The following is a 10,106-nucleotide window of genomic DNA, read 5'->3' as shown; positions in this document are numbered from 1 at the left end:
GCAACAATCAAAAAAAAAAAAAAGGAAAAAGATTAGGAAACAATATATAACAGATCAAAAGCATCTGTATGCCTTCATTATGTAAATCTGTATGGGGCTCAAATCCTGAATCCTTGTTAATAAAGAGAAAATGGCAAGGATAATCAGAAGTGTGGATTTGCTTTTAAAGGAGAGGATAGACTGCAGATCTAGTTTACAAAGGAGGTGACTTAGAAGATATTAATGGCCACAAAGGGTATAAATAAACAGAAATTTATTACTCACCATTTCTAATAACTCATCGGTGCCCCTTGTTCTTACCAGGCAACGTGCTGAGACAGAAAGGAAATGTTTTTCAGGTAGTGTATGATTAAACTGTGAAAGACATTGTCGTGGTATTTTAAAAGCTAAGAGTATAAATAAGACAAAAATGTGAAGAAATGGCCATAAAATACAGTTATTTTTGTCTCAGAAAAGCCTTAAAGCATGGATTGCTAGAAGGTGGGAGGATATAAACAGAGAGTGTTATTACAGCACTTCTTCCTTATGTTGTTTTCATTTGCATTCACCACTGCTTGAAACAGGTGGTCTGGCAATATGACTGCATTTATGCTTCAAGCTTCACCTTTTCCTTTGTGTGCTTTAAGCCTCGGGTAGCAAGATATTCAGGTTATTCCTCGGGCTAGCAAAGCAGGGCAGATAAGCAACACAGTATCCGCTTCAGCTATTTGATGTTTATGATACATGCACTTTCTAAACAGTCCTGTCCTTTAGTGCACTGGTGCACTTCTTGTGACCTTTGAATTGCTTTACTAGCCCTGTTGTGGAATTAGGAGATAAAAATAGTAACTGCTTCCAATCACATGTATTTAATATTTATAAAGGGCAATGGGTAGCAGTCTAAAAGCGCTGCTCGAAGTAGCGTTTAATATCTATCTGCTGTTATGTGTCCAACCTGTTGTGGGGATCTGCGTGTCTGACTTGAGTCTCTGGGAGATCCCGGGTGTGTGGCTGCACCTACCTTTCCTTCAAGTATCAGTTACTAGTTAAAATGTGGTAACTCCACTTAAGCCTGGGTTTCACCTCTTGCAGGAGGCTTTCTACAAACAGTTTATGTGACTGTCGCTGTGAGGCTTTTAGCTCAGGGAACTTCACTGCGGGCAGCTGGGGTCCCTCTGCTCCACCAGCTGCCCTCCGGCCCCAGCCAGGCCTGAACTGAAGCACGCTGCCTCACCGCTGCTCCTGCGCCACAGCTCGCAGCCAAACGGCTCTCTGGGCAAACCGGGAGGCCGAAAGGCATCAAGGTGCAGCGGCCAAGGGCTGGGAGGGGGGAAATCCCCGCTCCCGTCAGGCCAAGGCCCGCTCGCGGCGCGCACAGGCCTCGGCCAAGGGACGAGCCGGCGCCACCAGGCCGCGGGCCGCCAGCGGCTCTGCGCAGGCGCGGCCGCGCGCGCCCTGCCTTGCGGGGGGAGGGGGCCCTCCGGGTGGGGCGCTGCGGGCAGTGACGTCAGCGGAGGCCACGCCCTGAGGAGGAGGGGAACTTCCGGCCGCGAGAGCAGAAGCCGGTCAGTCGGCCGAGCTGTGGCCACGCCCACACGGGAGGGGGCGGGGTTTGGGCCTATCGGGCCGTTACATAAGAGAAGGGGCGGGCCCTGCGGTGGCGTCACCGGCCGGTTCCCAGCAGCCCCCGCGGCCCCCTTATATAACCGGCATCCGGGCGGAGAGGCGCTCTACATTCAGTGCCCCCACCAACGGCGTCGGATCCTGCCCTGCCCTTCGACACCCACTTTAAGTGACCGGGATCGTCTCGCCTACCGCCACCATCGCCATGCCCGGGTATTCCAGCGACAGGGATAGAGGGTGAGTCCGGGGGCCCGGCCGGCGCTAGCCGCCGCCAGCGTCCGGACTCTTATCCTGACTGCGGGGTTCCGGTGGTTGTTTTTTTCAGCCGTTTAAAATGGCGGCGAGTCGTGGGGGTTGGGCCCTGGAGCCCTTCTCCTCAGCACTTGCCGTCCCGAGGCCTCCGGAGCTTCGCGCGGGGAGGCCGGGGAAGGGGAAGTGGTTTAAGGAGCCCTGAACGCCGGCGAGGGCGGCAGCTGTGCGTGGGTGGCGGTGTGATCCGCGGGGGGGCTCGGTCCTTCCGCCTCAGCGCTGCCCCCGCTTGTGTGTGGCGGCTTATGAAGGACGCGGGTGGGGTTTTTTTTTTTTGGTTTTTTTTTTTTTTTTGGAGGAAATGGACTCGCCCTCCCCGCTCTCCAGGGACATACCCCCGGGTGCGGATGGCCCACGCAGAGCTCGATTCTCCCCTCTCCGCCCGTCACTGGGGGTGGGCCGGGGAACGCGGGCTGGCTGGAGGTTTGTGGGTCAGTGGGTTGGCCGGGCGTTTCGTCGGTGCCGAAGCTTTGGGGAGCTCTCGGTAGGGCGGTTCCCTCCTCCTCCCTTCCCCCTCACAAGGGACGGTGGCTCTAGCTGTTGCTGGTAGAAGCCGGCCGGCTCCCGCTTTGTGTTGTGTAAGCGGATGTTAATGGCCGGCCCCGCCATGCGGTGACTGAGGGGAAATCAAAATGCCGGCTGCTGCTGCTGCCTTTGTTCCTCCTCCTCCTCCCCCCGCCCAGCTCAGAGTCTAAAATGGCAGCGGTTGGAAAATGTGGCGTAGACAGAAATGAGAGACAAAGGAAACAGCGCTGGCAGGAAGCAGCGGCCACTCAGCCAGGTCCCCTCTGGGAGCGCTGTGTTGTGCTGGGAAGGATCGCTCCCAGCGCCTGCCCGGCCAAAATTGGGGAGCAATCGGGGCGGGGGAGGGAGCCCCACGCTCGGATCCAGTTTAGCGGTCCTCAGTGCAGGGCTTTGCGTTGCTTCGAGCTGCGCCTCGGGGCTGCCGGGTCAGGCTTTCGAGACGAGGCTTTTCTGAATGGAGGGAGCGAACCTAAAATACTAACGTAAAAATGGCGTGGCCTCGTAAAACATCGTTACCGAGAGAAGTCTCTCTTTTGGGGTACAAGAAAACGCTTTATGGGAAAGTTGCCCCAAGGTTTTGTAAGTGTCTCTGCTCACTTTTTGCAGGCTGACACACAGTGGGAGTGTCACTTGGGTGGGAAACCATTTTGATCATGAGGTAGTACAAAGGTTTTAATGTCCTTTGCCTGTGCGGTAACTTGCTAATAGGCCTTTCAATTTCACTTTAAGGAAGCCACAGACATACGTGTTACCTCAGCCTCTGAACATGAGTTAGTTGTAACTAGGCAGATTGTGGCATCTGAAGTTTCAGTATCCTGCAGGTGGGATTTATAAATTTGAATTGTAAAGTTACAGGATGGACCACAAATATAGCAGTTAAGTTGTGTAAGAGCAGCACCAAAACGTTTCTCTTGGATTAAGGTGTGATCTTCCTTAGGTTTGGAGCCCCTCGTTTTGGAGGAAGTAGAGGTGGACCCCTCTCTGGGAAGAAATTTGGAAACCCTGGGGAGAAACTTACAAAAAAGAAATGGAATTTAGATGAGCTGCCCAAATTTGAGAAGAACTTCTATCAAGAACATCCTGATGTAGTTAGACGTACTGTGGTATGTACCCTAACTCATGCAAAAGTAAACAAAAAGTGCAAACATGCTGAGTGTCATGGGGCCCAGCAAGCGTGGATGGGGTAACTTACAAGTTTGGTATCAAAGCTTATTTCAAAAAATCTTGTTCTTGTCTTGCAGCAAGAAGTTGAACAGTACAGATCAAGCAAAGAAGTCACAGTTAGGGGCCATAACTGTCCAAAACCAATTATAAACTTCTATGAAGCTAACTTTCCTGGTAAGTGAAGACTAGCATACTGGTTATTCTTCTAGACTTGATTAAAACAGTGTCTTAAGTTTCACTTTTCTCTTCAAGCAAATGTTATGGAAGTAATTCAGAGGCAGAACTTCACTGAACCAACTGCTATTCAGGCACAAGGTTGGCCTGTGGCATTGAGTGGATTGGATATGGTTGGAGTGGCACAGACTGGATCAGGGAAAACACTCTCTGTAAGTGTTGGTTGTAGCCTGGAATACTGTTGGATTTCAGCAGTGAAAGTATGGCCTAGCTTAGTGCGGGCTGAACACTTCTGGGAAGAGACTAATGAGACTTTTCTTTCTCCCAAACAGTACTTGTTGCCTGCTATTGTGCATATAAATCATCAGCCATTCCTGGAGCGAGGAGATGGACCTATTGTAAGTATTCCTAAATGAAAGGGGATCTTAATTTCTAGAGAATGGGATTTTTTTTTTTACAGTTCAGTTGTCTGCAGTCATAAGGGTGCATAGCTGTGTTGTGTTTCTCTGTATGACTAAAGCGGTTCCACGTTTTGTTAGGATCCCAAGAACATTCTATAAGGTCTGATTAGGTTGTCCTTAAAATTGTACAGAACGGGGCTAGATGTCCTGTTTTGGAAGTTGCAATCCCCTGGGAGCTAGTGACTTTCAGGTATCTTACCACACAGCATAGATCAGTTTTGGCGATTGAGATGTTAGGTAATTTAGTTTGCTAGTTGGGGCTACTTAAATCTACTTTAGTCATCTGGCACTGAAGGAAGATACGACAACCTTTCCATTTAAAATGGGTGTCAGACTAGAAGCTTCAAATAGGTATTGAACTGATATTGAAAGGTGGGCATCTTATTTCTAGTGTCTTGTGCTGGCACCAACTCGTGAACTGGCTCAACAAGTGCAGCAGGTAGCTGCTGAATATAGCAGAGCTTGCCGTTTGAAGTCTACATGTATTTATGGAGGTGCTCCAAAGGGACCACAAATCCGTGACTTAGAAAGAGGTACAGATAAGCCTTGATTTGATGCATCTCTCTCTGAGGCAATGTGAAAACTACTTCAGCTGACTTTAGCCCTTGATTTTTAGGTGTGGAAATCTGCATTGCTACACCTGGAAGACTTATAGACTTCTTAGAAGCTGGAAAGACCAATCTCAGGAGGTGTACTTACCTTGTCCTTGATGAAGCTGACAGGATGCTTGACATGGGATTTGAACCTCAGATCAGAAAAATTGTGGATCAGATAAGAGTGAGTATGAATGGTTCATGCATTTATCACTTGCAGAAACAAAATGCCACTGTGGTCATTAAAGCAAGGGCAGTGCAATTAGCTTTCTCAGGCTTGCCTGGGTAGAATTTTTTGGGGTTGGGCATTTGATTTGATGGTATATTGATCTTGTACTGACCCTAGTCTCCTTTTCCAGCCTGACAGGCAGACTCTGATGTGGAGTGCCACATGGCCAAAGGAAGTAAGGCAGCTGGCTGAAGACTTTCTGAAGGAATATGTACACATCAACATCGGCGCATTAGAACTGAGCGCAAACCACAACATCCTTCAGATTGTGGATGTGTGTCATGATGTAGAGAAAGATGACAAGTAAGTAGTCAGTGGGGGCAAAGCATTTAATATGCTTTTTAATGGTTAGTTTTAGTTTATGAACTGTGAAACAAATTTGTCTTGATGGATTTTTTTTGACACCAGTCTGAGATGACTAAAAGTATAAAAAAATCAGGCTGTACTTCAGCAGGACAAATCAATCCCAGCTCTAACCATCATCTCTTCATAATAGGCTTATTCGTTTGATGGAAGAAATAATGAGTGAGAAGGAAAATAAAACAATTGTTTTTGTGGAAACCAAAAGACGGTGTGATGATCTTACCAGGAAAATGAGGAGAGATGGGTGAGTAATATGCTGAAACTTTAGTGAGCTGCCCCAGTAGTCTGAACATGCTCTTGATTCTTCGTGAGTGGCCACTTAAACCTTTCAAATACACTGACACCAGGTGTCAGGTAAAATCCTCAAATTAACTCTGGAAGCTATTTGGAATTTGTCAGTAGCCCTGTCTTTGGCTAATGAACCTACTCAGGGAATAGTCTGAGGTCATGTTGTGTATTTTCAGGTGGCCAGCAATGGGTATTCATGGTGATAAAAGTCAGCAGGAGAGGGACTGGGTTCTAAATGGTGAGTATTTTAGCGATTTCTACAAGCATATGTTCTGTTACTTAATGAACAAACTAACAACAAGTTGCTTGTGTTACAGAATTCAAACACGGAAAAGCACCAATCCTGATTGCTACAGATGTTGCATCCAGAGGTCTAGGTTAGTACAACTCGTAATGCCAGTTGCCCAAAGCTATTTAAAGAAAGTCTATTGCTTTCTTTAACCTCTGCATTTTTCTAAGTTTTCTTCACATAAAGGTGCAGTCTTTGTGGCAAGGCCTAGGCATGACAATCGGAGGACTCGAGGGGGATGGAGGACTAGTGGAAATGATCGGCTGGCTGCTTCCAGTCAAATAGAGAGGTGAAAGCTGAGAGCATTGTGTGCCAGTAATCTTCAAAAGGCAAAGATCATCCTTTTAAACTACTACCCCATAAACTGTTCTCTCATGAAATAAGCAGTTTCATTCACAGTTCACTTTGCCCTGGTATTTCTCTTCTCTCCATGCTTTGCATGATTTGCCATGGTGCAGTACTGTTAGTTTTGTGCATACTGTCTGCTGTGATCTGTGGGTCTTTGAATTTCAGTGAGTTTGCTGAAATGTTGAAGAAAATAATTACAAACTGCAATGTTCAGGGAAATTTTTTTCAACCATGAAATGGAGAGAGCAGCTTTAAAATGTACTAAGCCTTGTACAAATTGGTGAGTACTGGCACATGAAATCTGAGAAAAAAAAGCCCACCTCTCACTTTAGCAAGTGGGGCAGGAAAGCAATGGCTTTTCAATGCCTTTGAAAGTCGGAGTTCCTCCACCTATACATAGTCGTCATGTCGAGACCTGCCAGAGAGAGACACATTCTCAAGTGAACCCTGGCTTCTTGGAAGCGCTTGCCTAGACGAGACACAGTGCATAAAAACAACTTGGTGACTTTGGGGGGACAGGTATGTTTTTCTTGCAGCTGCGGTTCAAAGGTCTTGGCAAGACGAGCAGTGTGGCCCCTTTTTTTTTGAGCTTCTAATGAGTGTGTATGTGAAGGACCTTGTATGTTTTTACTCTAAGGTCCTCAAATGAGCACATGAAGAGGCTGCTGTGAGCTTTAGTGGCCCTACTGCAAGAAGCATTCAGATGTCACTTGATGATTTGTAAAGGGGACTCTTGAGTTGGGAATGACAAGCAAATGCATACTCCTTTATGGTAAGGTTTTGGCTCACAGGGTGGGTGATGAGACGGGAACAGACGGAGTGTGCATAACTTTCTCTTCCACAATACTCATGCAGAAATGGATGATTCTAACACTGTTCTTTGCAGCCATTATTCCCTTTAAAGTACTATTGTCTAATGTTTATCTTCGATTTGGCTGTTGTGGTGTGCAAAACTTTGTACCTTGCTTTTTGCCACACTGCAACACTTTACAGATGTGGAAGATGTGAAATTTGTCATCAATTATGACTACCCTAACTCCTCAGAGGACTATATCCACCGAATTGGACGAACTGCCCGCAGTACCAAAACAGGCACAGCATACACATTCTTTACTCCTAACAATATTAAGCAAGTAAATGACCTCATCTCTGTGCTTCGGGAGGCTAATCAAGCCATCAACCCCAAATTGCTTCAGTTGATTGAAGACAGAGGTTCAGGTAAGGACTGTTCTCAACCACAGTGCATAGCTTTCCTCTCGGAACAAAATGGAAACTCAAATTCCACCTCCAGCCTCTCTCCAAAATGGATGTGGAAGGTGGTTTAGCTACCAGTTATGGTGACCTGGAAAGGTATTTATTACAACAGCAACAACAGAAAAACCCCACCCCTTCCCCTGAATGTTCCCTGCTTGTGCTGTGGCACACCTATGACTTGTGCTGGCCAAAGATGCACTTCCATCTGCTCAAATTAAACACTTCAGGGCTCATTTTTGTGGCCTTCTCTCATATGGCTAAGAACAGATGGATGTAAGTGTCCTTTTGGCAAGATGAAAGTGGCTTTTTGTGTTAATGCCACCACTTGTGTTACAGGGGAGGGTATGTGACGACTCCTAGGTTAGACAGTTTTGTCAAGATAGTCTTCATCTATACTGGAGTCCAGTTAGCAACTGGAAAGCTTTTACAGTAGTTTTGCCTTGCTGGAACAGAGGGAAAGATTTTTCTCTTACTAGCTGAACTCATTTGGTGCTATGTAAAATACAGCCTTTTTGACATACATATAACTATGTCTTGTCTTTTTTAATAGGTCGTTCCCGAGGTGATCGACGTGACAGATATTCTGCGGGCAAAAGGGGTGGATTTAGTAGTTTTAGAGAGAGGGAGAACTTTGAGAGAAACTATGGTGCACTAGGAAAGAGAGACTTTGGAGCAAAAACTCAGAATGGGGCCTACAGTGCCCAAAGTTTCAGTAATGGAACTCCTTTTGGAAATGGCTTTGCAGCTGCAGGCATGCAAGCCGGCTTCAGGGCTGGTAACCCTGCGGGGGCTTACCAGAACGGCTATGATCAGCAGTATGGAAGTAACATTGCAAATATGCACAATGGCATGAACCAACAGCAGTATGCATATCCTGCCACTGGTGCTGCTCCTATGATAGGTTACCCAATGCCGACAAGTTATTCTCAATAACTTAGTGTATTTAAATGTCTCAGTTTTTCATAATTGCTCTTTATATTGTGTGTTATCAAAACAGGATAGTTATTTAAGAAATGGGAAATGCAGAAATGACTGCAGTGCAGCAGTAATTATGGTGCACTTTTTCGCTATTTAAGTTGAATATTTCTCTACATTCCTGAAACAATTTTTAGTTTTTTGTACTAGAAAATGCAGACAGTGTTTTCAAAGTAAATGTACAGTGATTTGAAATACAGTAACAGAAGGCAGTGCATGGCCTTCCAATAAAGATATTTGAAGACCGAATTTTCTTTCAGATGGCAATTTTCTCAACATGTGCACAACTTTACATTAATGGAATGTCAAATGTTTTTATATTAAATTCTAGAAAGGTTTCTCAACTGTGTCTGATTAAACATTTAAGCTTATATGAAAACCAGCCTTGCCTTGATTGGGCTAGATTGCTTAGCATGGCAGGCTCTGCTTTGATGGGGAAGAAAACTAAAGCTGGCTTCTAAGTAACTTGGAAACAGTGCTCTTCCGTGTCTCACTAGTGTAGGGCCAGTTTTTGGGAAAGATCCACTAGAGTAATGGTATAGCTAAAAGTCTTGCAAACCAGAACTCTGCAGTGGTGTTGCTGACGAGCTGCTACAAGCGTAGGAGGCTTTTGCAGCACCATAACTGTCGCCTTCACAGGAGCATACGTGCAGGCTAGGCTCGAGTGCAATGTATCTACAGCTGTCAGGCCTTGTGAGTTAGCATGCAGGCTTACTATGAGCTTCAGAGAAACGGGAAGATCTTAGTATTAAAACTTCAAATTATACTTAAACTGGTATTGAGCAGTGATTTCTTTATGGAGGTGGGGGGAGGGAAGTGGGCTGTTGATCCATGAACACACTCCATGGATTTCTTTTTTTTTTTTTTTCCCCAGACTTGTAGTATGTGTAAATGACTTGATCTCAAAGCACTGTCCATGCTGAGTAAATCAAGAATAATACTTGATCCTGGGGTTAAAGTACTTAGTGCTTTCAAGTATGGTGTATTAAAATTCCAGTGAATACTTTCAGTTCCTTCCTCTCATTTATCAGTAACGATGATTAGTTTAAAGTTTAACAATGCTTGACTACAGCTTTGAAGTATTTAAGGTTGAATCTGCAAGAACTGAGGCAAGATTCTATCTAGGTTTTGAACCCAAGTCAAGAGTCTATGCTCTAGATATTTTTGCTAGTCTCTGGTTAGCTCTTGGTGATTGTTTTTCTCTGAGGCTTAGCTTGTAATATTCTTAACCACAGTCTAATCCTGTTAATTATATCTTTATGCCTTTTCTGTGGGATTCTATCAGTTGACTACTTTTGCGATCATTCACTGTTGCTATGAGAACTTCAGCTGGAGTCCTCAAACACAGTTGAGTCTAAAGCTGTGGTTGGCAATGTGGAAACAAGTCTCTTTTTAATTGGCTTTGCAACATTCCCCCTGCTCAGTGCTGTCAGTGTTGAGGCCAAGGAAGTAGACGATTATTTATCTTTGAAATATGACATGTTAATTGCTGAGTTTCCAGGTCAGTTGCCTGAAACAATGCAAAGGAAATG

General features: G+C 45.5%; 1 protein-coding gene across 2 annotated transcripts; it reads left to right on the top strand.

Annotated features, from left to right (window-relative positions):
* The first annotated feature begins 1,688 nt into the window (after positions 1-1,688).
* DDX5 (DEAD-box helicase 5) lies at positions 1,689-8,912 on the top strand. Of its 2 annotated transcripts, none has more exons than XM_074921793.1 (13): positions 1,689-1,815; positions 3,374-3,539; positions 3,678-3,774; positions 3,853-3,986; positions 4,107-4,172; positions 4,627-4,768; positions 4,852-5,012; positions 5,188-5,360; positions 5,554-5,664; positions 5,885-5,946; positions 6,026-6,085; positions 7,339-7,563; positions 8,150-8,912. In XM_074921793.1, the coding sequence occupies exons 1-13, from the start codon at positions 1,808-1,810 to the stop codon at positions 8,530-8,532; spliced, it is 1,788 nt and encodes a 595-aa protein (XP_074777894.1). In that variant the 5' UTR covers positions 1,689-1,807; the 3' UTR covers positions 8,533-8,912. The 2 variants fall into 2 exon arrangements, with proteins under 2 accessions (XP_074777894.1, XP_074777893.1); XM_074921792.1 differs by having other exon boundaries at positions 1,689-1,839.
* The last annotated feature ends 1,194 nt before the right edge of the window (positions 8,913-10,106 follow it).

The sequence above is a fragment of the Athene noctua genome, chromosome 18 (genome assembly GCF_965140245.1).
Source record: "Athene noctua chromosome 18, bAthNoc1.hap1.1, whole genome shotgun sequence".
Classification (NCBI taxonomy): Eukaryota; Metazoa; Chordata; class Aves; order Strigiformes; family Strigidae; genus Athene; species Athene noctua.
Note: the sequence above shows the minus strand (reverse complement) of the source record. Positions and strands in the feature narration are given on the sequence as shown.

Bases quoted from the DNA above. Each gene is read 5' to 3' on its own strand.
- DDX5 (XM_074921792.1), top strand. From the start codon at position 1,808: ATGCCCGGGTATTCCAGCGACAGGGATAGAGG. The intron at 3,540-3,677 runs GTATGTACCCTA...CTTGTCTTGCAG, and splicing joins ATGTAGTTAGACGTACTGTG to CAAGAAGTTGAACAGTACAG. The intron at 3,987-4,106 runs GTAAGTGTTGGT...TCTCCCAAACAG, and splicing joins GATCAGGGAAAACACTCTCT to TACTTGTTGCCTGCTATTGT.